The 26,967-nt window shown below is 35.7% G+C and overlaps 2 protein-coding genes and 3 long non-coding RNA genes across 10 annotated transcripts in view; 2 read left to right on the plus strand and 3 right to left on the minus strand.

Annotated features, from left to right (window-relative positions):
* rap1gds1 (RAP1, GTP-GDP dissociation stimulator 1) overlaps nt 1–3,239 on the plus strand; it is a 34,099-nt gene extending 30,860 nt beyond the window's left edge. For 2 of the 4 annotated variants that reach the window (XM_030162540.1, XM_030162544.1), the window contains 2 exons: nt 480–608; nt 1,985–3,239. In XM_030162540.1, the coding sequence (XP_030018400.1) occupies nt 480–608; nt 1,985–2,112 (257 nt within the window). In that variant the 3' untranslated portion in view covers nt 2,113–3,239. The remainder of the gene's footprint in view (nt 1–479; nt 609–1,984) is intronic. The other 2 variants (XM_030162541.1, XM_030162542.1) reach the window with 2 other exon arrangements.
* A 163-nt stretch (nt 3,240–3,402) lies between these two features.
* On the minus strand, nt 3,403–4,447 carry LOC115438752 (uncharacterized). The gene is made up of 2 exons (XR_003938147.1): nt 4,356–4,447; nt 3,403–3,740 (listed from the first exon to the last, which is right to left on the minus strand). It is a non-coding gene; the product is annotated as an uncharacterized LOC115438752 (long non-coding RNA).
* Nucleotides 4,448–4,624: 177 nt separating this feature from the next.
* Nucleotides 4,625–12,932, plus strand: LOC115438753 (uncharacterized). The gene is made up of 2 exons (XR_003938148.1): nt 4,625–4,739; nt 12,348–12,932. It is a non-coding gene; the product is annotated as an uncharacterized LOC115438753 (long non-coding RNA).
* A 169-nt stretch (nt 12,933–13,101) lies between these two features.
* Nucleotides 13,102–26,967, minus strand: part of tspan5a (tetraspanin 5a) — a 28,633-nt gene continuing 14,767 nt past the window's right edge. The window contains exons 9-11 of one of the 3 annotated variants that reach the window (XM_030162545.1): nt 22,931–23,038; nt 14,948–14,988; nt 13,102–13,568 (exon numbers count right to left, since the gene is read on the minus strand). In XM_030162545.1, coding sequence (XP_030018405.1) covers nt 22,966–23,038 — 73 coding nt within the window. In that variant the 3' untranslated portion in view covers nt 13,102–13,568; nt 14,948–14,988; nt 22,931–22,965. Of the gene's footprint in view, nt 13,639–14,915; nt 14,989–22,930; nt 23,039–26,967 lie in introns of all 3 variants that reach the window. The other 2 variants (XM_030162546.1, XM_030162547.1) reach the window with 2 other exon arrangements.
* Nucleotides 20,006–22,924, minus strand: LOC115438754 (uncharacterized). The gene is made up of 2 exons (XR_003938149.1): nt 22,376–22,924; nt 20,006–21,140 (listed from the first exon to the last, which is right to left on the minus strand). It is a non-coding gene; the product is annotated as an uncharacterized LOC115438754 (long non-coding RNA).

Raw genomic sequence — 26,967 nt, forward strand, 5'->3', positions numbered from 1 at the left:
GTTTTTCTTGACCAAGGTGCAATTCTGTTATAATAATATACTGTCCCACCCTGAGATCCTTCAATCAAACAATCAGGTTTTGCATTTCTTGTAGTGGTAAACCCAAGTGTGTGTGTGTGTAGTTGCAGTGGATTACAAATTCATCATGTTACAGGTGAAGACATGAACACAAATCACGTCCTGCTGAGACCTAGCAATGCACAGCAAAAATGCTACTCACTGCAATAGATATTCTATAAAAGAAAATGGAAAAAATATGTCTGATAAAACTGTTGCACCATGCTGTTTCCAATCAAGGCAATTATTTAATGTAAAAAAGCCAAAACTTTTACTTGTATAATGCTGAAGTAATTCACCTTAAATTGATTCAATATCTGGTGAAGTTTCAGGGATGGAAAAACTCACTGAATACAGGCGAAATAAATAGTCTGTGCAGCATAACGAGTGCATTTTACCTAAGAGGTTTTGTCGTGTGTTAGTTGCAGCTGAGAAGGACTTTGTTGGAGCCAGTCTGGTGTCAGTCCTTCACAAACTGCTGTCAGATGAGAGGAGCGCACCAGAGATAAAGTACAACTCTATGATCCTCATCTGTGCTGTCATGGGCTCTGGTAAGAATGAGTTCACATTCTTTATTCATTTTATATCAAATTATTTCATCACAGTAGTTTGGTAAATAGGTTAGCATCGTCTGATATGGTCTGGTGTGAGTGGACCGGTTAACACAGGGTTACTGAATTTTACACTTCACAGCAGGGGTGTCAAACTTATTTTCATTCAGGGGCCACATTAAGCCAAATTTGATCTGAAGTGGGCCGAACCAGTGAAATAAAAACATAAATAATGTCAACTCAAAACTTTCTTCTGTGTTTTAGAGCAAAAAAAAGTAAAATTATGTGATGAAAATGTTTACATTTAACAACTGTCCTTTAAAACAATGTGAATAGCATGAACAAAATGAAATTTCTTAAGAAAACTAAGTGCAATTTTAACAATATTATGCCTCAGTTTATTATTTAAACATGTAAATTACAACATACAGATCACAGTGGATCTACAAATACACAAAATATTTAATAACAGGCAGAATATTGTTAAAATTACACTTCAAACATTTCAAAATGTTTATATTTGTTGAGGTTATTCGTGGTTTTGTGAAATGTTAGTTTGTTTTAGTGTAAATACAGTAAATTGACATGAAAATTTTTGCATTTACAAAGAGAAGAATCTGGAGTTGTGATTATTTATGGGTTATTATAATAGTATTTTACTGATCCAACCCACTTGAGATGAAATTGGTCTGTATGTGGAACCTGAACTAAAATGATTAATATCTTAGTGTAATTTTTGCATTTCACAAATTCATCCCAGGGGCCGAACTGGACCCTTTTGGGTGGGCTGGATTTGGCCCCCGGGCCGCATGTTTGACACCTGTGCTTTACAGTGTCTGGAATACAATTCCCATAGTCATCATGGAGTTACCTTTATTAAGTAACATCATCTTCAGTATCACTTTTGAATGCGTTTCTTGGGGAAAATGTGTGTTGATCACAGTGTAACAAGATTAAATAGAACATTAAAACGTCTCCAAACTTTGTCCAACTCAATTCTCGAAGACTATTTACCCAGTTCGGTACACAAAGTGGGATCAGATTGAAAGTTAAGACGGGGGCAGAATAAATGAATCCCTGACTAAGCAGGGTATCAGTGAGTAGGAGGGGTGAAGTGTTGTGTGGTGGGGGTGGGGGTATTAGTCAGCTCTGTTTCCTTTTTCAGTTGTTTTCCATATTATTCCTGAGAAAAACGTCAGACAAGTGCAAAGCTCAAGACAAATATCCTGACTAACTGTATGTAAAACAGCTGTCACTAAGACCTTTTTTGTTGAAGTAGAAAGAAAAGAATTCAACTAAGGGGTTAAAAAACACACATTTAAGGCTGCTGATAACAGGAACACGAGGCCTGACTGCTGTTCCTGTTTCCTCCTCAGAGCCTCTCCACAAAGAAGTCCAGAGCCTGGCGTTCATCGACGTCGTGTCCAAGCTGAGGGCTCATGAAAACAAGACGGTATCGCACCAGGCGTCGCTCACAGAGCAGCGACTAACTGCCCAGAGCTAAATGACTGTATCCACCTCCTCCCACACACACACACACACACACACACACACACACACACACACACACACACACACACACACACACACACACAAATGCCTGCCTGACCACCTCTCCACCCAGTGACACCTCCATGACTGCTCTTCCCTGTGCCCCATCGTCATGTGCCAAGGTACCATGTTGCGTTTACTGCCAGCCAGACGTACAGTCACACCCCAACCCCCTTGCCCCCCACCTCTGCTAGGGTTAGACTGATGTGTGCTGTGGAAGGCCTGTGCTTTGCGCTTGTACACAGATCTCACAATCAGAGCATTTTCTTTAATTTAGTTTTGAAACATTAGACTTCACCCAGAAATGAACACTTGTTGGGGTGGAAAAGCCTCTGGAAGTGTTTTTAGAACCACAGGACACTGAGGGTGTCCTCTGAAAGCCATAATAATGAGACTGATTCAGCTGGGTTAGCGGTTTTCTCACCGTAGGCCTCTTGTTCTTGGACAGATGGATGCATTAGTCTAACCCTAGTCCCCACCTCTACTTGTGCATGCATCTTCTGCTACAAGTAGCTCCACAGGAGCTGAGGCGCCATAAACAGCCTAACGCAATAGATAAGAGACGACACTCTTTAACGACCATAGCTGTGATGCCATCCGCAGGTAACCCACCAGTGAAAATGTGCACAAAAGAACAAAAAAATCCTGTCGTGATTTTTCTTTAATTTTTAAGAAAAAGCAGCCATCCATGATGTGCCCAGTCGTGTCCCATGTAGCTCGAGTATAAATTGACTAGAAACTGTGCATGTTTTAGTCCTGATGAAGGTGTGCCAGTGTTCATTTACCTCTCTACAGCTCGCGTACTTTACAGCCGCCTCCTCTTGTACACTCCTTTTTATCGTTTCTGTACATGGATCGAGAGGTTTTTTTTTTCAGGTTTTAAAGTCCCACGTTTGTGGAGACACTTTCCCCTATCCAAACAGTGAAGCTCCACAAGCTTCACCCCCTTTTGCTGAGAGAAGCGTGTTGAGAAAAGGTCCAAATTCTTGAGCTAAATGGGAAATAAAGTCTGTTAAAAGGAAATTTAGAGGTGGACATGTAAAGCTGTCAGATACTCTTCTTCCATGGTCTTCATCTTGAGAAACATTTCAGTCAAAAGCACCTTGTGAAATGCGTGAAGGGAAAGAGGCTGAACACAAACTCATCATACTTTAGTGTCCCAACCATGCAGAATCAAAGATGGCAGAAAACGGGTAACCTTTCAGAGTTGAGGTCGATTGGTCAGAGTTACTCGTGTTTTTTCGCCTTTCCTGTTTTCCAACGAGATCACAAAGACCATTGGGTTGTCCTGTTTTTTATTAGCACTATAACTACTGTTGTAACATAAATAAACTCTGGACAGCATCAAAAACTAAGGTGAGCCAAAATCAGAATACAGCTCTGGAAAAAAGTTTAGACTGTTGGTTTTATGAATGTTTCTTGGAACATTTTTTCTGAACTCTGATTAAAAATATTACCATAAAGAGCGCTTACACCCACCAGCTGCTAGTACCAGGTGTACCTAATAAAATGGCCAGTGAGTGTATGTCAGTAGATCAACAGCTTCTGAAATACTCAGATCAGCCTGTCTGTCACCAACAACTAGGGGTGTGTTTTGGCAAGAACCTGGCGATTTGATACAAATCACAAAACTAGGATCACAATACGATATATCACAATATATCATGATACTGTTAAAAAGGCAATTTTTTGTTTGTTTCTTTTTTTTTTTTAATTATTATTTCCCGGAAGAATTGAATTAACACCAGAAATTTGCACAAATACTAAACACATTTTTATCTGATCACAATAGGATCTAATGCCATATCACAAAATTTTCCTGTGTTTAAACTTAAATTAGGTTTTATAGACATTATAGATTAAGATCCTGTTCAAATGTTCATATTCTATTAGTTCAGAACTAACATCAAAACATTATTTTTGTGCAATCCCAACAAAGGAACTAACATCTGCCTCTCAGACAGTAAACAGTGCTTTTAGGATGCTTCAGATAACCATTATTTAATCAAACTGTTAAATAATAATAAATTAGATATAAACAATAAAGAAAAACAAAAATGAACCTCAGCCATATCTGCATCTGAATGAATACCTAAAAATATCAATACAGTACTTTTTAATGTCGATACAGTATTGTGAGATGAAATATCACGATATATTGCAGAACTAATATTTTCTAACACCCCTACCAACAACCATGTCAAAGTCACTTAAATTACGTTTCCACCTTATTCTGATGTTTGGTGTGACCTTCAACACAGCGTTTTGACCATGTTGACATGCCTAAAGGGACTGAGTTGGAGCCATGTGATTGGTCTAATAGATATTTGCATTAAACAGATTGTACCTAATAATGTGGCCATTGAATGCGTTTGCAAAAAACAGAAAAATACAGGTGTTCAAACCTTGAATAGTGTGTTTATATTATAAAAAGTTGATTTTAGTTTTAAACAACATAAAACTTTCAATTTCATAAGCATTTAGAAATCGGTATTTGTAGGAAAAACCCTGATTTTCATACACCTCGGCAGCTCGACTAGGTTTTTTTTGCTACTGTCAGAGCAAATATATAAGCAGCTAGTTACATGTGTCTTCTCCTTGATCACATTCCAAAGGTTTTCATATCTGGAGAATCATCTCTTCATTTTTCCAGAGCTGTAGATCTGAGAATAACACAAGTCCACCCTGGTTCAAGGTCGACCCCCCCTGATCTTTTCTGAAGTACAAAAGGCTCAAAAACTACAAACATCAGTCCCACCTTTGTGTGCGTTCAAAACTAGACCATTTGAGCACTGAGTAAAGTAGCCGCCATTCCAGCCTGTGTGTACAGTTACAGTATGTATGTGTGTGTTCGCAAAGGCACCAAGTGAAGTGTGAGAACGGTAAAGGAAAGCCGACACAGAGCGATCACTGTATATGTGCTGTTTGAAAAACCCTCCAACGCCGCCGCCGCAGCACCGCCTCCAGAGGACCGCTCCTCGTCAGGGGGGGATTTCCGCCAACATGCACATCTCAGCATGTCCGACACTGTACCGACATCTGTAAACACGCCACGGTGTGTTTCCTGGTCTGGGCCCACGCTCTTTGTTTTTATTTGTTTTGTTTTTTTAAGGTATGAATGGTTATTTATCAGATTTGTGCTCTTCTGAAGACACATGCCAGTGGAGATGTATCCATAGTAACTGCGTAAAAATACTATAAACTTAAATGTTTGTTGTAAATGTCATGAGTTGTACATTTGAAAGATTGTAACTCAGCAGATAATTAAAAGATAATAGCTGGTGATCGCCTATGTCGTCATTTCTGCAGTGTCTGTGTCATAATCACTTTCCTCTTTTTTTGACCTCTAGTTTGGCAACACTGAAATGTTTTTAACCCTTTCATGCATAGTGGTCACCACAGTGGACAGCTGTTCACAAGTGTTCTCTAATATGGATTTTGCTGTTTTAGTTCCAGATCAGCCAACACAGTGGACGCTTATGTATCATCCCATACACTGTAATTCATGCCATTACAGTAAATTTGCTGTTTTAGATAAACCTGATCTGCAGTAACATGCTTGATTGTAAAAAAAAAAACAAAAACAAAAACAAAAAAACAAACTGTAATTAACACTTTTTGTTTTTTAACCCTCTTGTATCTGGGTGCGCCTTTTAGGCACACTTTGCACTTCGTGTTAAAAACCTTCATATTATTTTTCACAATTTAAATAAGGTTAGAATTCAAAAGTTGTTCATTTTTGCATGATCTTTAAAATTCTGCCCACCGACTAAAATGTGCACATCGTAAACAAAAGAAAATTACCAGACTAGCATCTGTCTCCCAAGTGTGCCTAAAACGCACTATTTCCTCCATTTGATATGTATGATTAGGGCTGAGCTGGATTTACAAAAATAAAATCAGAGCAGAAAAATAAATCAATATATAATATTTAATAGTTTGATTTATAGGTGTGCATTTTACGCACACTTGGTGACAGATGCTAGGATTTTTGAACATTTGACCTAGCACCAAAAATAATAATCCAAATTAACCAATGTTGGAGTTAATCACTGACATATGCCAAAAATCAAATATGTGATCCACTTTGTATGTAGAATGTAGAAAAAAAAATATTTTTTGTTTTTTGCATCCAAAAAAATGGTTTGTTCACATTACAAACACAGTATTTAAAGGGTTAAAAATATGACAATTATTGAGTATTTGGTATTTTTATTTACAGCTCCAGTTGATGAAATAGAAAAAAGTGTAAAAGAATTAAAAACAAACTGAAATTTTTTTGGACATTATTCCACAAGTGTGCTAAAAAGGCACACTTGGTGCTTAGTAAGGGCCTTGCTGGACGGGATACTGGAGGGTTAAACAATTTTTTTTTCTTTTTTTTTTGCATATTATCTCCATGCAGGTATTGTTAAAATGTGAGAAAACATCAGATTAGCAGCCATAAAAATGTTTTTTCATAGTTTTCACATAGTATATCAGTAAATACATGTTTCTTTGCTTCTAAAATTAAACACATGATGTCCAGCTGAGTGGACATTTCTGTATTGTTGATGTTCATCCAACATCTCTTTAGAACCAGATTTAACCCTTTCATGCATGAATTATGAGAACATTAATCAAGATTTTTTGTCCAGAGTGGTTTTTATCCCTCTCTCAGAATGAAAAAAAAAAAAACTATGCAAGTGAATTTTTTATGAACTTATTTTTCATGGAGTCACAAAAATATCCACTTAGTTGGACACCATACGTTTAATTTTAGAAGCAAAGAAACATGTATTTATTGATATACTGTGCAAAAACTATGAAATAAAAACATGTTTAATGCTGCTAATCTGATGTTTTCTCACATTTTAACAAACTCTAATACTAGTTTTTAATTACTTCATGGAGATAATATGAAAAAAAAAAAAAAAATTTTAAAAACGCAAATAATTGGCAATTTTTTTTGGTTACATCCAAAAATATTACTGCAGATCAGGTTTATCTAGAACAGCAAAGTTACAGTAATGGTATGAATTGCAGCGTATGGGATTGATGCACACACAAAAAAAACCCCATAAATATACAAGAAAACACCTTTGATCAGCTGTCCACTGTAGTGACCACTATGCATGAAAGGGTTAAAGTCACACATTCAACTCCCATTGAACACAATCTGTATCACACTACCCTGTTAGTATGGCATATTCCATGTAGTCATGAAACATCTCAGACATGTTGTTTTGTATCTTGCCTGTCTTCCTGGCATAAACAGATGAAGATGATGAAGCTTGTATCGGCAGCGTCAGACACCGAACACGTCCAAGAACGCTGACAGACGAAATGTGGGAGGTGTGATGCATAAACACATTAGCGAACCCTTGGAGACGACACAAAAACAAGAAAATTCACCAGCAGATACCACAGAGACACATTTTTGTCACCTTTATTAATTCATTTTTACTTGATATTAAAATCCGTCCAATTTTTTTTTTTTTTTTTTTCTCTTTACATGACATGAGAAGGGAAATGAGAGGAGGTAGTTACATTACAATGTTTGCAGGACACAATCCATGGACATGTTAGTGATGAGTGCCTATACAGAGCAGAGGGTTAAAACATTTTACAACCTTCAAAACCTGGCACACAGGCCGGGTCTGGAGAGTTTGGATTTAACAGCGTCAGCAGTTTGACCAGTCATTGTAGAAAACCTAATCCAATGTTCCATCAGTAGAAGTATCAACCCTAGGGTGGTCCACAGACTTTTTTTTTTTGAAGATTCTCTGGATTAGAACCCTGCATTCTGGTTCCATATCTGGCCAAATTACTTCGGTCCAAATTTTATGCAAATTAATTAATAGTTAGAGGTTGCACAAGACATGTAAAGATTGCTCTATATACTGTAATACACAGGTGTCAAACAGGTGGCCCGGGGGCCAAATCCGGCCCGCCAAAGGGTCCAATCTGGCCCCTGGGATGAATTTGTGAAATACAAAAATTACACTGAAGATATAAACAATCAAGGATGTTCAATCTAAAGTGGGTCAGACCAGTAAAATACTATCATAATAACCTATAAATAATGAAAAAAAGCTTTTTTTTTTTTTCTTTTTGTTTTAATGTCAAAAAAGTAAAATTACACAAAAATGCTTTTCACAAAAAATATGAACCTGAAATGTCTGAAGAGAAGTATGTAGTATTTTAACAATATTCTGCCTATTATCAAATGTGTGTATTTGTAGATCCGCTGTGATCTGTAAGTTGTGATGCACATGTATAAACGATAAACTGAAGCGTAATATTTTTAAAATTACACTTATTTTTCGTAAGAATTTTTGGGTTGTTCATATTTGTTCATGTTGCGTTCCAGTATGATTCGTAGATGCAAACATTTTAATTACAGAATTTTACTTTTTTCACTCAAAACCATAGAGAAAACGTTGGAGTTGATATTATTTCTAAGTTCTTATCCTATTATTTACATTACTTTACTGGTCCGGCCCACTTTATTTCATATTAGGCTGAATGTGGCCCCAGAACTAAAATGAGTTTGACACTCTTGCTATAACATAACTAGCCAAATGAATAAGGCATATTAGAATAATTTGTAATTTTATTCTCAAAATCAAACTGCAACTCGCATAAAAATGTTACTTAGAAAGTCCAGCAACCACTGTTGCTTTATTGAAATTACAAAAAATGTTCCTGTGTTCTCTGACAACTTGGAGCCAGTACTGTTTGTGATCTTCATTTTTTGTTCGGCTACAGTTGAAGTCTTGAATAAGCTCCACCCCTCTTTCAGCAACATCATTGACAACTTTTGTGGAATGCGCAGTTTTATCATCCTTCTGAAAGTCTGCATCATCAGCCCAGTCTACTGGAGGAATTCTGAAGAATGTTTGTAGCAGATCCAAAGTTTCAAACAAACGCATGGTGCTGGTGGTGACAAAATCCCTGATCTGCTTCCCTTCATAATCTGATGGATTAAAGGCATCCCAACGCTTTAGTGGAACCCAAAGAACCTTCATTTTCCATCATGTTGTCAACCATCAGCTGCTTCTGCTCTGGTGTCACACTGGAATCCCAGAATGCCAGGACAACCAGTTCTTCACTCCAGTACCACAGATGTGGGCGGCCTTTCTTCATACATATATTTCTAGCTGAATCACTCAAACCTTGGTTTTGCTCGTACTGCTGCTTCTCTTACAGCTCAGCTCGGCTATGCTGAAAATGAACAATTAGTCAAGTTCCAGGAAACTTCCAACAACTTGTGCAACCTCTAAAACATCTCCTTTTTCTTTCAAATTTTTTCCTAAATCATCTTTTGAATGCCAAAACCTAATGCAGGGTTCTAACTGAGCTTATCTGAAACTGTATGTTTTACCAGGATTGTTGGACCACCCTAGTCAACCCCTTTAAAGAAGACGCACAGTGTGTCCACAGAACTGAGGAAACACACTGCACTGATAAAATACTGTCCCACTTTGCTACAAGCAAAATTATCCACTTACACTTTTATTAAAAACACTGATAAAACCAGCATCTCTTTAAAAAAACACCTTACAATTCCAGGTCAAATCTCCGTTGTGATTTGAGTAATTTCGCGTCGTGTACACTGACACCAACATACAAATCGTGACTAGATGATCACGGGACATGTGCCCGCTTTTGTTTCATTCAAGTAAGTGCAGAAATGAGTGAGAAAGTAGTACAAATGTTTAAAAATGCCCATTTCACATTATGAAAAAAGTTCTGTTAAAAATCTACTGGGGATGAAGATCTCGGTCCTTGGTCCATTTAAGCAAAACGCTACAATCTGCAGGAAACATCTAGAAACTCCTTGGCAAAAGCAGATTCAATTCAATGAAACGTGAAAAGACACTGGAGTTAACAACAGCTACACGTAGAGTCAGACGTTCATCTGTAGTTTTGATTTTAAGAATCAGAATAGATGTAGATTTAAGCTCTTCTGTGTTCTGAAAGTAGAATACTACTGTGGAACTGGGACTGGGTATCGTTTCAGATGTTTTGAGACTATCACCAAAACTATACACAAACAAAGCCACCGTCCAACCTAAAAAAAAAAAAAAAAAAAAAAAATTAAAGGACTGTGATTATAAGTCTGGAACTTTTTGTTTTCCAATTATTTTTCTTATTATTTTACTGTTTCGTCAAAGCACCTAAACTGAAAAAAACTGCTGTAAATATTCTTCCAATAAGCCTTTATTACAGTATCAAGTAAACTGGTTCTGTGTTCCTTTGAGCTACTTAATATTTTAACATCATTCAAACTTTAAGTCAAATAACCACAAAAATGTTCATAGCATCTACAACCCTGCCTACCAACCTAAGGAAAGATCTAGATCACAGGTGTCAAACATGCGGCCCAGGGGCCAAAACCAGCCCGCCAAAGGGTCCAATCTGGCCCCTGGGATGAATTTGAGAAATGCAAAAATTACACTGAAGATATAAACAATCAAGGATGTTCAATCTAAAGTGGGTCAGACCAGTAAAACACTATCATAATAACCTATAAATAATGAAAAAAAGCTATTTTTTTCTTTTTGTTTTAGTGTCAAAAAAGTAAAATTACGAAAATATGTTTACATTTACGGACTGGCTTTTCACAAAAAATATGAACAATCTGAAATGTCTGAAGAGAAGTATGTAGTATTTTCACAATATTCTGCCTATTTATCAAATGTTTTGTCTATCTGTACATCCGCTGTGATCTGTAAGTTGTGATGCACATGTATAAATGATAAACTGAGGTCTAATATTGATAAAATTACACTTATTTTTCTTCAGAATTTTCAGGTTGTTCATATTTGTTCATGTTACGTTCAAGTACAGTTCGTAGATGTAAACATTTTAATTACGGAATTTTACTTTTTTCACTCAAAAACATAGAGAAAACTTTGGAGTTGATATTATTTCTAAGTTCTTATCCTATTATTTATATTATTTTACTGGTCCGGCCCACTTTAAATCGTATTAGGCTGTATGTGGCCTCAGAACTAAAATGACTGACACCCCTGATCTAGATGATATTGAGATGTTCTCTTTAAACATACTTTTAAAACTCTTTTTACACTGGTCTACTACACAGTTCACTTTGCTGCTATAAAAGTAGTGATATTTTACCAAGTTTCCTTTATTATTATAGAAAAATTAAGTCAAAAATGCTGGTTGGTTGTTTCCAAGATACAGCCTTAAGTCAAAATGTGACATTCTGATAATTAATGACAGAATGGGTTTTACCCAAAAGGAATGTTTGTCTTAAAGTTACCAGATCTACTTCAAAACACTGTCTGCATATTATAATACATTCACTTTACAGATTTTTTATTCTGGTACATTTATAAATGCACATAAACCAATATGCATAATAACACTTAATTGTATACATTGAAAACATAAGCTAACCACCACTTTTGTCATTGGTTTTCTAATTCATCTCGTTAAAATATGTAAGATTTAGCACATTTGATCTCGAGGCACATATTTTCCAAAAAAAAAAAAAAAGTGTAGACCAGTGTAATCTTTCATTTTTATTCAAGTGTGAATTCTGAGAGGACATAAGACTGCATCTCATCATTCCCTGTGTTCCCACTCTAGAACATTAGCGTAGGTCCGTGTTTTTCAACCTTGGGGTCGGGACCTCATGTGGGGTCGCCTGAAATTTCCAGTAATTGCTAAAAATAAAAAAAAACTTAATAATAAAAAACAATATATGGTGAGTTGACAGAGACAATCCCAATCCATAAAAGACATGACAAACTGTGAAGCTAAAACTGAAGCACTGTGGTACTGTTTATCTTTCAAATGTTCATTGTGGTCAGTTTCAGATGCTGCAGCTCTTTCATAATTCATAGTTTGAGTTCTTGTTTGTTCAGTATTAATTTTTAGCCATGTAAATAAAAGCTGGACTGACTGTACATATCCTGACCAAGGAAAATCAAATTCTCTCTTTGTGCAGTAATCTACACCTGGATTTTCTGCCTCCGTCCATAATAATATACATTATATGGCGTAAATGTCATCTAAAATTAACATTTATTTGCATCGTAGTATAGCAAACTATTACATGATCAAAAACAAATTAATTTTAGAAAATGTCTCCGTTTTCAATGTCTGGGGTTGCCAGAAATTTGTGATGTTAAAATGGGGTCACGAGTAAAAAAAGGTTGGAAACCACTGGTGTAGGCTTTGTCTAGTCACAGGTGTTTTCAGACAGGAAAGAGGGTTAAATACATGATTGACAGCTTTAACTACCAATCAGTGATCAGACTCTGTTGGGCGTGACCTGGATGTGATTCTCTTGCTCTAATCTGTGGCACAACACAGGAAGTTGGAACTGTGGCTTTGCTTTTCTGTAACAGCATAAGACAACGTCAGGTTCTTCTGTATTTATATTTAGTATTTCCCTTTGGACTGAGAGGAGAGAGCTCCAAAGGGCGTTTTTCTAAGTATGTTATAATTCTGGCATTTTTTTTTTTTTTTTACCTCAGGGTTGCACACTGTTCATGCATGAGTCTGATGGCATGGCCACGAATAAAAAAGGATTTCAATAAAAAAAAACTGAGCTGAGCATTAAGATCTGCAGAGAAAGAAAGAAAAAACAAACATATCATTGGCTTCCTATGTTATAATCTATAGGAATTTTTAATGTAGCTCGATTTGTAGCATGAGTCTGATCTAATAAAAAAAACTGATAATTAAATTTTTTTGTACAAAAGAAATATGAACCATTTTTTTATTTTAACCACAGAAACGGAAAAGCAAATATTACACAAAAGGAAAAAGAAACAAAATCTCAAATGATATATATACATAGAAAAAACACATGTTACATTTAAAATTTTTTACTTTGGTAACGTATGAAACATTTTGGTCAAAAGTAAAAGAATAATGACGATACCCAGCCCAATTCTACAGATAATTAAAGCACGACTATATGAATTTGTTGTATCTCACCGTTACGAAGTAGTTTGTCGGTTAATTCAAAGAGATTTCCTCCTAAATCTAGTGGAACTGTTGCTCACAAGTGCCTCCATGTGGGGAAAATGGTGAATGTAATGCAATGAAAGCACAACTTTTTTTTTTTTTTTTTGAAGCACACCTCCCACTAACTATTTTGCAGTCTATATGACAGGTTTAACAACGGAGCATAATTTCCACAGTGAAAAATACCGATCTAATATCAAAAAGATGTATCAAAACTCCTACACGTAGCTATCAAAACTGGAGCATGTAGTGCACGTTGACCCCCTCCTCTGGGACGATTCTCTTCATACAGTAGTCACACACAGTGTCATTATGTACAGACCGTGTCACGCGTTAGTGCTTGTAAGAAGGTGCTGGTTCATTGAACAAAATGGTGCAGGTGATCGGTGAAGTCCTCGAGGCGCGTTCAAAGACCCAGAGCTGACAAAAACACCAGACAAAACACTGCTTTCAGTACCGTTAATATGACCCAGAAGTCATTTTAAAGAATCTAGTTCACAGGTGTCAACCATGCGGCCCGGGGGCCAAACCACGCCCCCCCAAAAGTTCCAATCCGGCCCCTGGGATGAATTTACAAAGTGCAAATTAAGGCATCAAACTCAAAAATAATATCATAATAACCTATAAATAATGACAACACCAATTTTTCTCTTTGATTTACTGCAATAAACATTAAATTATGAAAATGTTTACATTAGTAAACTACCCTTTAAAGCAGGGGTGTTAAAAATGCGGCCCGCCAAAGGGTCCAGTTCGGCCCCTGGGATGTTTTTGAAAAAGTGCAAAAATTCCACAGTCTTGAATTGAATTAAGCAAAAAACCTTAGCTTGAATTAAGGAAAAAATCTTGAATTAAGCCAAACAAAAAATCTTCAATTAAGTAAAAAAAAAAATCTTCAATTAAGCCAAAAAAAAATCTCAAATTTAGCAAAAAATCTTGAATTAAGCCAAAAAAATTCTTCAATTAAGTAAAAAAAATCTTGAATTAAGCCAAAAAAATCTCAAATTTAGCAAAAAATCTTGAATTAAGCCAAAAAAATCTTCAATTAAGCCAAAAAAGAGTCAAATTTTGCAAAAAAAAATCTTCAATTAAGCCAAAAAAATCTTCAATTAGGTTAAAAAAATCCTAAATTAAGCAAAAAAAAAAAAAAATTGAATTAAGTAAAAAAAAATCTTGAACTAAGCAAAAAAAAAAAAAAAATCTTGAATTAAGCCAAAAAAAAAAAAATCTTGAATTAAGTAAAAAAATCTTGAATTAAGCCAAAACAAATCTAAAATTAACAATTTAATTGTTTTTTCTTTGTTTTAGTGCAAAAAATAACATTAAATTATGAAAATACTTACATTTACACGCTATCCTGTAACAGTAAAATGCAAATAACCTGAACAAATATGAACAACCTGAAATGTCCAAAGAAAATTCAGCACAATTTTAATAATCTTTCTGCCTGTTCCTCAGTGTTTAGTGTCTTTGTAGATCTGATCCATAATGCACATGGAGAAATGATAAGTTGAGGAATAATACTGTTAAAATTGTACTAAATTTAAATTTAAGTTTTTCAGGGTTTTTTTTTTTTGGGGGGGGGGGGGTAGTTTATAAAAGTAAGTTTTTTCATAATTTACTGAGGGGTTGTTTTTACACTAAAAGAAAGACAAAAATTTGGAGTTGTCATTATTTATAGGTTATTCTGTTATTATTTTTCTGGTCCGGCCCACTGCAGATCAAATTTAGCTGAATATGGCCCCTGAACTAAAATGAGTTTGACACCCCTGGTCTAGTTGAATAAAAAGGGATATTACCTGTTAGAAATGTAGTGCTGCTTCATGGTTAGGTAAAAAAACTGCAAAAGAGAAGGTAAAAGTTCATTAAAATGGAAAAATCAATAAATGTACTTGTTCATAAAGGCTCCAACCCCCTGTGAGGTGATTTTAAAGCGAAGTTTACAACAATAGAAACAGTAAAGGGTTAGGAAACGGGTTGTCTGCAAACTAAAGAGGAGAGAAAAGACAACAAGTTAAAACAGACTGTACAGAGTCTTAGAGGACAGACAGTGGAAGAAAAGGCCACGAAGAAAGAGAGCATTGTTCCCTAAGTCGCCCCAGTGTAACACAGGCCACTTGGACATTACGGCTCAATGGGAACGTGTAGGAGGAGCGACCACGTGCAACCGCAACACGAGGATTCGTCACGTTTCCCCAACCCTGTGATCCAAAGAGTTGGATCTCATTTGAATCGGTCTTTTACTTAAAACCTGTAGAATTACATCTGTCTGAAAAAAAAAAAGGTCTAAACAGTAAAATTAATTGATTAACCCTTTATCAGGCAAGTGACTACTTTTGGTCATTTCTGGAAACTAAATATGGGGCCAATCCCGTGCCTCAGTGATGTCAAGAAGCATGTTGGTTTTTATAACACGATGCAGTGATTCAGAGAGATTTTGTAGAAATTTTGAAGCTGTAAATAGTGAATTTGAGTGATTTTTGAGAGAATTTGTAGAAATTTTAAAGCTGTAAATAGTGAATTTGAGTGATTTTTGATATATTTTGTAGAAATTCTAAAGCTGTAAAGAGTGAATTTGAGTGATTTTTGAAAGAATTTGTAGAAATTTTGAAGCTGTAAATAGTGAATTTGAGTGATTTTTGAGAGAATTTGTAGAAATTTTGAAGCTGTAAATAGTGAATTTGAGTGATTTTTGAGAGAATTTGTAGAAATTCTAAAGCTGTAAATAGTGAATTCGAGTGATTTTTCACAGAATCTGTAGAAATTCTAAAGCTGTAAATAGTGAATTTGAGTGATTTTTGAGAGAATTTGTAGAAATTTTAAAGCTGTAAATAGTGAATTTGAGTGATTTTTGATATATTTTGTAGAAATTCTAAAGCTGTAAAGAGTGAATTTGAGTGATTTTTGAAAGAATTTGTAGAAATTTTGAAGCTGTAAATAGTGAATTTGAGTGATTTTTGAGAGAATTTGTAGAAATTTTGAAGCTGTAAATAGTGAATTTGAGTGATTTTTGAGAGAATTTGTAGAAATTCTAAAGCTGTAAATAGTGAATTCGAGTGATTTTTCACAGAATCTGTAGAAATTCTAAAGCTGTAAATAGTGAATTTGAGTGATTTTTGAGATATTTTGTAGAAATTCTAAAGCTGTAAATAGTGAATTTGAGTGATTTTGTCAGTTTCATCAGTTTCAGTTTGATTTTGTCAAAAATTGGAGTAAAGATGAACAGGATGTTCAACTTTGACTTCATGTAGGGACTTTCACTATTAAGTTAAATTACCAGAGGCTGTAGAGGATTTTTGAGTGATTTTCTGAACTTTAGCTCCGATGTCGCTCATTCCTTTGGGCCATACAGCTCCACTGTTGTCTGAAAACACTGCCCATATTTGCATAATCCTGTTCAAACTTTTGTTCAAGCTTTTCCATTTTTACGATCACATACAGTACTGTGCAGAAGTTTGTATACCTAACAAAACTACACCTGACAAAAAAAACAGTTTCTGATTTTGAGACATCCACCTACTGTCTTACTGTTGTCCTCTGTTCCATGTTCCTGCACTAGTTCTTACCAAAACAGCTCCAAGGTTTAATATTTGCAGACCCTGTTAAAAACTAGTGCTCACTTTCATTTCCAAAAGGAGAAACATGTTAAAAGAACACTTAGAAATATGTTAAATCAGGATAGAGACAGAGAAAAAAACAATTTGCAGGACAAAATCATTGGTATAAGGCATAGAGGTTCCCACGTTTTTCAGTTCTTTCAGTTCAAGCCAGTTCTTATGGAATTTGGCATGCAATACATGCATATTTTCGTTCTTTTGCATGTTATTCCATGCCACTTGATTACATGTCAATTTATGCCAAGATCTCCAGTTCACATAACCCTAACCCTCAGTGTGTGGTATTTGACACGGCGTGAACGTACATGCGGAAAGCTTAAAATGCGTACAGATAAGACGCCAATTAAAAGTGGTGTGTATATTTACACGAGACAATTTTTACGGCTCTTCACAAAAAACATGTTAAATTGTCATGGATTTACATTTGTATTGATTCTTTTCTTGGTCTTTTTTTTTTTAGGTAATTTGTTCGCTTTTAGTTTCTTGAGTGTCGTTTTCATCTCTGCATTTTTTAATCTTGTCAAATTATTCATGTTGTTTTTGTCTTATTACATCTTTTTAATCTTACTGTGGTGTTGATGTCGTTTTTGTCTTGTCGCACCTTTTAATCTTGTTGTATTTTTATGTCAGAACTGCTGTTTCTGTCTTGTTACGTCTTTTACAACTGTTGCGTCTCCTCTCCATTTCATATGGCTTTGCTGAATTCAATATTTCTACACAATTATTCTGTTTTAATTAGGAAAATAAATTCACACATCATATTTCTGGCTATATCTCCCTCCCTCAACCCAATAAAAAACAACTCTACGATCCATGTTGGGTCCTGAAACACAGGGGTTAAGTTAGTTCATACAATTCATATATTTCAGCTAATTTGTTAATATTATGTTTACATAGTTTTTACTGACATCTTTTACATATTTAAGTCTTTAAATATGTATCTTCCAATAATAATCTGCCTCAGTTGTTCCCTTAGTTTAGTCATACTCGATTTTGATTGGTTCGTTGAGTCGCATGTGCATCCAAAAATGAAGCTGAACATTAAATAAATCTCCATCCTACTGATCCAACCCTCGCTTTATTCTAGTGTTAGTCTTTTATACAATTTGTCGACAGTGACCAAAAGAGAAAATCACCTAATTCTGAGCAGAAACAGGGACATTAATATCACAAAGTTTGTCATTAGTCGCTTTTCCATTGACCCTCAAATTGCGCGAACATAACTTGCACATTAAAATTTGCCTAATGGAAAAAACAACAATTTCTCGTTTTTCAATGAAAAGATTTTGTGCTGGCAAGAGGTGATTTTTCGGGCGTAGCAAAATTGGTATATCGTGCAAAACTGCAATGGAAAGACCTTTTTCCCCAACTAGAGTCAGGTGAATTAAAAAAACGGACGTTGACGTACGTTACAACAAGTGAAGAAGAAGAAGAAACATGTTGCGGTATGTGTGGACACACCAGGAAACCCAATCATTTTTAATTTAGTACGAGATAGAGGGGTAATCCTACTATAATAGACGTTCTGTGTCTGAAGCGTGTCCGACATGTGTCCCGGTGTCCCGATGTTGCAACACGGGAGGGCGTATGGGTGTAATGCCGCTTTTGCACCACGTGAGGGCGCTACCGTACGATGGCACCACGGGTACAATGATGCTAGTATATAATAATAATGAATATATCTGTAAATTAGCACCATATTTCACCAGATCTCCAGTTCACATAACCCTAGCTCTCAGTGTATCATAGTATTTGACGTGGCGTGAACATACATGCGGAAAGCTTATAATGTGTAAAATTTGCCTAATGGAAAAAACAACAATTTCACCAAAACTCTCGTTTTTCAATGAAAAGATTTTGTGCTGGCAAGAGGTGGATTTTCGGGCGTAGAGAAAACGGTATATTGTGCAAAACTCCAATGGAAACATGAACCAAAAAAACCCCAATGTTGACGGATGTTACAACAAGCAAAAAAGAGTTTTAAAAGAAACATGGCGCTGTATGTGTGGACAAATGAGGAAGCGTAATCATTTTTGAATTTAGTACAGGATAGAAGGGTAACGAGCATTCTAGATTCAAAACAACAGATATTTATGTTCGTCACTATGTTTATGAAATGACTTCTCATGTCATCTCCCGATAATAAATAAACAAATCGCAATTTGTGATTGAATGGAATAACCAACATTACGCACGTCTGTTTTTTTGATATTTAGTAAATATCGCTAAAGTTTTGCACAGATGTCCAATGGAAAAGCCACTAATGTATATTGAGTGAAAAGCATTTTTACATTTTAGATCTTTACATTTCCAATAACAGGTTAATATATAGGTACATACTGTATGTAGATTAATGTAAACTATTATTTGCTCTACATTAAACTGCTTGTTTTAGTTTTTTCTATGTGGATTTGGTTCATTTAGTGCCATCATGGAGACTGTCTGAATGTCTTAACATGCAACAATACTAGTAGAAACTACAAAAGCATGCCTCTATATGGAAGGCAGTAAAATATACGTACACTAGCATCATGGATCAACACATCAGCAGCACTGACACACTGTTTCTGAGTAAACTACAGCAGTCAGCAAACATGAACTTAAAGGATAACACACAATGGCAGATCCAGGATAAACCACTGTCTGTCCTCTCCTTTACTGATACGTGTAACTGTTAGAGAAAAAAGCATTTGCTTTGTTCATAAGTTTGGGTTTTCTTAACCCTTTCATGCATACTGGTCACTACAGTGGACAGTTATTCTACAGCTGTTCTCTTGTATATTCATGGATTTTGTTGTTCTTTTATTTATTTATTTATTTATTTATTTACACATACCTTTATTAAAGTTTTAAGACATTACATATCTTTTCTGACATGAATTGTTAACATTATGTAGATCTCTCCTGAGCATAAACCCCCAGAATCACAAACCCTCCCCATAGTTCTCACACAATTTATCAGTAAATACATGTTTCAGTGCGTCAAAAATTAAACATGTGGTGTCCAGCTGAGTGGACATTTTTGCTACTTCATGAAAAAGCGGTTCATAAGAATTTTTTTTCTTCATTATTATTTTTTTTATATCTTTTTTAAATTTTTTAAATTATTTTATTTTTTAAAATTTATTTTTCAGAAGAAAATTTACAATTGCATTGTTTTTTTCATGCCTAAAGAGGAATAAAAACACTCAGGAAAAAAATTTTGATTAAGGTTCTCATAATTGGTGCATGAAAGGGTTAATTGTTATTATTTTACTTGACGTGGCCAGTGTGTGTTAACTTTTAAGTTTGTGTAAAAGGCTTTATCTATAATACTCCTAGTCTAGAGCTAACTTAACTCACTAACACTGCTGAATGAGCAAAGAAAGCAACGTTTCATTTAGATGATACTGGACGTCTAATACAGAGTCTGGAGTGTGCCACGGCTGTACCTATAGTCTACTAATAATGAATTAAGTTCTGTTTGTCTGAATGTTTTCTGGTAGAGAATGTAAATGTAAAATCAGCAAAAGAAAAAATGATGGATGGACAAAAATACGCAAAGAAATCCTTACGTTAATATTGTTACTTTCTTTTGGATTTTAAATATTAAATCGGTGATATTAAAAACAGAAATTATTTTTTCTGAATTAAAATGAATATAGGAGGTTTCAAAAAGTTAAGTTAAGACCTTTTAAGGTTATTTAAAAATTATTTCTCATCCTCACTGAGAAAAAAAGGACAGAAAAAACAATTCCAAGGATTTGAAAGTAAAAGAACTGACTGAACTTTTAATGCTGCACTCTGCTTTAACAGTAATTAGATCTGTGTTGGTTTCATTTTGTAGTTTTGTCACAGCAGTCGATACATTTTCAGATGGAATCTAGATGGAAGTTGAATGACAATATGCTAAAGCTAATGCTACTACATAAAAGTAAAGGTAGTGACACAATTCACTTAAAAAGGGTCTTCAGAAATCAGATTTAAAGTCTAAAGTCAGATTTTGGATTTTTTTTTTTTTTTTAGGGCCTGCACTAATAATAAAGCTGAAGTCTTGCTGTGTCCAGTCAAAATGTGAGAATGTCAGAAAAAATACAAACAGCAGCCAATGGAAAGAGACAACTAATTTTTCGATCACATACACATAAAATTTGTCTATTTAAGCCAGAGTTTATGGTAGAGATAGAAGTAACAACTTGTTTTGTGTGGAAAAAGCTCAGTGGACTGCATTTCTCATCGCATCTCAGTTGCTTCAGTATATTTCACCTCGTTTTTTGAGGGTAAGGTGAAAAAGTATTCAAAGATGTGAAAATCACTAGAAGTCTGGTCATGTTGAAGCTGCAGAGACGTCTTCAGTGACTCAGAACAGATGATGGAGTCAGTTATGATGGCGTCACTGTTAAGGCGAAGACACACCAACCCGATTTTCGGCGGTCGGTTGCGATTGGGCAGTCTGGTGAGGTCAGTGTCGGTGACATGAGTCTACTTAGTGTCTTCTCTGCGATTGGCCGTCATTAATGCCGTCGCCAGTCTTTTTGGCCGATTCCACATGTGTAATCGGCCACTACCAGTCATTCAGTCGGACCAATCTGATTGGTGGAGGGATAGCCCTTGACTAGTGAATCAGTGAACAAGAAGTTTCCATGTGAATACAGCTATGCCAAGGTACTTCACACTATTATTGTCTTCTATAACAGGTCATTCACTGTTCATATCGTATCTGAATGAGTGCCAGTCAGTGTTGACTATGGACTCCATTTATTCCATGAGGTGAACACTGTTAGCATTGTTAGCATAGTGTGATTTCTCCTTAGTTTTCGCCTGCTTGGTCTAGACCACAGGTGTCAAACATGTGGCCCGGGGGCCAAATTCCAAATGGAAATTTACACTGAAGATATTACCAATCACTGGTGTCAAAATCATTTTAATTCAGGTTCCACTTACAGACACATACAGTCCAATTAGATTTCAAGTGAGTCAGAACCAGTAAAATATTATCATAATAACCTATAAATAATGACAACCCCAAAATCTCTCTGTGTTTTTTAGTGTAAAAAAGTAAAAATACATGAAAACATTTACATTACCAAACCCTACTTTTACAAAAAACCTGAACAAATATGACCAAACAGAAATGTCTTAAGAAAAGTAAATGCAATTTTACCAATATTCTGCCTGTTACTAAATCTTTTCTGCGATTGTAATGTACATATGTAAATGATAAACTGATAAACTGAGGCAGAATATAGCTAAAATTGCACTTGTTTTTCTTAAGGCAATTCAAGTTGTTCATGTTATTCAGATTTTTAAGGAAACGCTGTAGATGTAAACCTGATCATAATATAATTTTACTTTTTTCACTCTTATTATTTTACTGGTCTGGCCCACTGGAGATCAAATTGGGCTGAATGTGGCCCCTGAACTAAAATGCGTTTGATACCCCTGGTCTAGAGAGATGTTCCGTCATTTCCGGTTTTACGTCTTGTGCAAGCACAGAACGTACCCTCAAGTCGATAGTTGATTTGGTGTGTTCTTCACATTTTTTTGACCGTGTCAGGGAGATGGGAGCCGACTGATCAGTCAGGCTACCTTTTCTAGCGATGATCAGCAGTCGGGTTGGTGTGTCTTCACCCTTAGGTGTCTAGTCTTTACATTTCCGTATTTTCACAGGCTGATAGTTCAACATTTTTACAACAAATTGTGACTTTTTTTTTTAATCTTTTAAACTGACAAATGTAGAATGTGTAACTGATGGCATAGAGATAAAAAAAATTACTTGTCTCTCGTCATTGAGTGTAAGTTTTTATCTGACATAATATCCCATGAGGATGAGGTAGGACTTGATGCTTTTCCAAAAAATGATACCGTTTCCCTATGTTTGGTATAAACTGTTAAAATACATGAAAGGCTAAACTACCAGGCTTTTGTGATTTAAAAAAAAAAGACTTCACTTTGGTTGGATGTTTTCTTGTTGTATCCGCTAATGCAGCATGCAGTCAAAGTTAAATTAACCATTAATTACTAATAATTAATCCTGTGTCACACTCCGGCCTCCATGGAATACTGTAAAAGTACAGGTACTAATTTAATAGAAAACATAACAAACATCAAACAGATACCATCCACCCAAAGCACAGCAAAGCTAAAAGACAAAAAACAATGACCGAATGAAGCCATCACACCCACCGGCTACAAACACAGCATATGTGTGTGTGTGTGTCTCATTTGTAGTAAGCCGATGCTTTCTTGCTGGAGTGAGGTGGGAGTCGGCGCATGGAGAGAGGGGGGGGCACCCTGACGAAGCATGGAGGAGGAAGAATGAGCGGTGAGGTGAGATTTGGCATTGTGATGATAAAGCTCAGTAACCCTGTTCCCTGTATTTCCCTAAGCCTGCTGGGAAATGTAGGCAGTGTTTGTTAATGTTGGATGAAAAACTGGTTTCACCCGGAACTCGTGTCCAGGATCATTACAAACCCAGAATAAAAACTACATTATATTATATGTATTTAGGATGATTTACATTAAGATTATTCTGATTGACACATCTTTGAAAACCTTTATGTTGACCCAAAAGCACAAGATATGTTGTTTGCTCTTGATAACAGATTCTGCAGTGACATGATCAATATGTGCAGATATACCGACAAGAGTTTTTCTACTTAAATTTTTCTGTTTAGAGATTCCAGCTCACAACCAAATATTTACAAGAGCCCCTTTTCCACCAACATTCCCAGGAACTTTTATTGCCAGGAATTTATGTACCTGGGTAAAAGAATTCCTGATAAGCTACATGGTTTGTGTTTCCACCTCAAAGTTCTGGAAAATGTATTTAAGAGGTGTCAAGTAATGAAGTACAAATACTTTGTTACTTTACTCAAGTAGGAATTTTGGTTATCTATACTTTACTGGAGCAATTATTTTTCAGCCTACTTTTTACTTCTACTTCTTACATTTTCACGCAATTCTCTGTACTTCCAACTCTTTACATTTTAAAAATAGCCTCATTACTCCTATTTCATCTGGGCTTGTTTTCATTGTGGCTTGTCATCGTTCAAATAAAAAAAAAAAAAAATCAGTTAAATGGCGCCATCCGGATAGAGTGAATTTGATTGTGGATGGATGAGAAGTATAAACATATACCATTCCGACATCCTATTGGTTTATACACGATCCATCGCACCTGCACATGACACAAACATGCACTATAGGCCACTGTGGCACCGCCTAAGCTTTTGTCTTAATGGCATTTTTTTCCCTTTTACATTTACTTTTATACTTTAAGTCAGTGTTTTTCAACCTTGGGGTCACCTGGAATTCAAATGGGGTTGCCTGAAATTTCTAGTCATTGATAAAAAAAATAAATAAATAAATAAAATTACTAAAAAATATATATATGGTGAGTTAAGAGAGACAATCACAATACATAACAGACATGACAAACTGTGAAGCTGAAACTGAAGCACTGTGGTTCTGTTTATCTTTCAAATGTTCATTGTGGTCAGTTTCAGATGCTGCAGCTCTTTCATAATTCATAGTTTGAGTTCTTGTTTGTTCAGTATTAATTGTCAGCCTTGTAAATCCAAGCTGGACTGACTGTACATATCCTGACCAAGGAAAATAAAATTCTCACTTTCTGCAGTAATCTACACCTGGCTTTTCTGCCTCCGTCCATAATAATATATATTATATAGCCTAAATGTTGTCTAAAATTAGCATTCATTTTGCAACATAGTATAGCAAGCTATTACATGATCAAAAACAAATTAGTTTTAGCAAAAAAAAAAAAAAAAAAGGCTCCATTTTGAATGTCTGGGGTCACCACAAATTTGCGATGTTAAAATGGGGTCACGAGCCAAAAAAGGTTGGGAACCGTTGCTTTAAGTAGTTTTGAAACCATTTCTTTTACTTGAGTAAAAAGCTTGAGCTGATACTTATACTTCTACAGTCTTTTTAAACCTCAGTATCTATACTTCAACTTGAGTAATGAATGTGAATACTTTTGACACCTCTGTTTAAAAGTCTGATGAATTTCTTTTGACCATATTCAGTGAATACATTCGATGAGGTCCAGGCTTATTACGCAGAATGCATTCGGATGCACAGACAGATTATTGGAATTCCCTTGTAGGAGCAAATGGACCTGGTCATCCGTTCACTTCTCTTCTTTTGCTCCATTTCCCAAATGATCAAAAAGCAAATGAAATGAAGCTTGTAGAATAAACTAGTCCGCAGTTGCACACTGGACTAAACACTGTGGGTGAACACAAACGCAGAACACTGAACATGTGTTCCACCAAGTTCCCAAGTTCTGCAGCGCACAGCCCCACCCCTCAAGAATTCCAGGGAATCTGAAAAGTCCTACCATCCTACTAGGAACTTTTATTGAGGAAACTTTGAGATTGAGTGAAACTTTTTGTTTTGTTTTTGGTCATTTCAGTGGAAACACACCAAGGTTTTTCAAAATCCCAGGTAACGTTAAAGTTCCTGTGGTGGAAAGCGGGCTATGGATATTAAATAAAATCCCATAAAAGCATTTAATTGCAATGTAAGTATGGTGACAAGCCTACACTATTAACAGTTTTTGATTTGGTTCTTGGTGGTTTTATCAATTCCATAACAAATGCCCACAACCTTAATGAAAAAAGAGACAAATGCCCACAATTTGTAGTATGGCATTATTCCAATGGGGGAACTATATGAAGCATGCAGATACTAACCCCTAACCCTAACAATGTATATGATTTTGTTACTTTTGTTGCTAATAAAATATTATTAAATAAAGTTGTGGGCATCTGTCTCTTTTTTTCATTAAGGTTGTGGGCAATTGTCTTGTGGGCATATGTCTGCGCACCGTTTTATCAGACCAGTTTTGTTTCTGTCCCCATTTGAAACTCATCATATCACATTAATTTATCACCTTAATGTGGGGAAAACACGCACAGAAAGAACAGAGTTTTTCCAACCAGAGACAAACAACCAGATTATGTCATCATTAGTGAAACATTGGTGTCCATGTAAACACAACCCTGGGCCCTAAAAGGACTGAGACTTGGAAGTGGGAGCAGTTCAGTACCCTGCAGAAGGAGCCAGAGACATGATATCCAGGTCATCTCTGCTTCCTGTTGTTGTCACCACCCAAAAATGAATAACTCAGTAACAGATGGATGGGAATCTCATTTGCAATCATTTGTTCAAAAAACAACATTTTGGCAAACAAGATAACTTGTGCAATAGATAATAATCTTTCTGCAGCGGCTGCCTATATTGCACACACAGGTTCTATTTCTTCCAATTGTATTGTCTTTCTGAAAGAGGACGTTGTATTGAAGGATTATGTTGCATAGTATCTCTGAAATACTACAGTGAGTACTCATGCAAACACAATCCGTGCCGTGTGTAAAAAAGATAGCTTATGTCAGCAAGATCTTGTGCTACTTTTGAACAGAAGCAAATGTACATGTACTGGAGTACTGGACTGTACTGTTTTTACGTGAACTATGTTGTTTTATGTAGAGACTAAAGATGGAAATTAGCCTTGACTATAATCTTGCGCTTTGGCACATATTGTGTTTACTAATATACATTGTCCCGTTGAAAGAAAAAAAAAAATCGTCAAATTTATTTTTTCCTATTCACTGTCCTCATTTCCCATAGTTCACCTCTCTGTTAACGACTCCTGCTTTTGCCCTTTCAACCATTCACCAGCAAACAGATGTTCTTCTTTGTCTGTCTTAGACTCGTCTTTTGGCTTCCTAACAATTAGACCCTGCCTTTTTCTGCTTCATCCCATCCTAAACTGATTTGTCTGCCTGCTGTTTTTTTTGTCTTGGTGAGTCTACTTTACTGTTTCAGCTTCTCTGCTCCTTTTGGTAAATACATCTACTGAGCCTTTTGTGTAAACTTGGCATAAAAACGTTACACTCTAGTCTTACAAGTGTTGAAAAGTAACTAAATGCTGTCCTTGGTCTAGAGAATACCGAGGCATTAAAATAAGGCAGTGGCTACTGCCACAGTACTGTGGCACAAAATATGGGTTTGTCTATTTCCACAGACCAATCAAATGTTAGCATTTGTACTAGAGCCAATCAGGGATACTGTTACATGAACTCATTCACCTTTTGTTTCTTGTTGTTTTTGTTTTTTTAACTCATTATCCTCTTGTTGCCACAGTACTGTGGTGATATACGGCATATACTTCAGTGCATTCTTTTGTGCATTTTGCT

The sequence above is a fragment of the Sphaeramia orbicularis genome, chromosome 18, assembly GCF_902148855.1.
Source record: "Sphaeramia orbicularis chromosome 18, fSphaOr1.1, whole genome shotgun sequence".
NCBI classification, from domain to species: Eukaryota; Metazoa; Chordata; class Actinopteri; order Kurtiformes; family Apogonidae; genus Sphaeramia; species Sphaeramia orbicularis.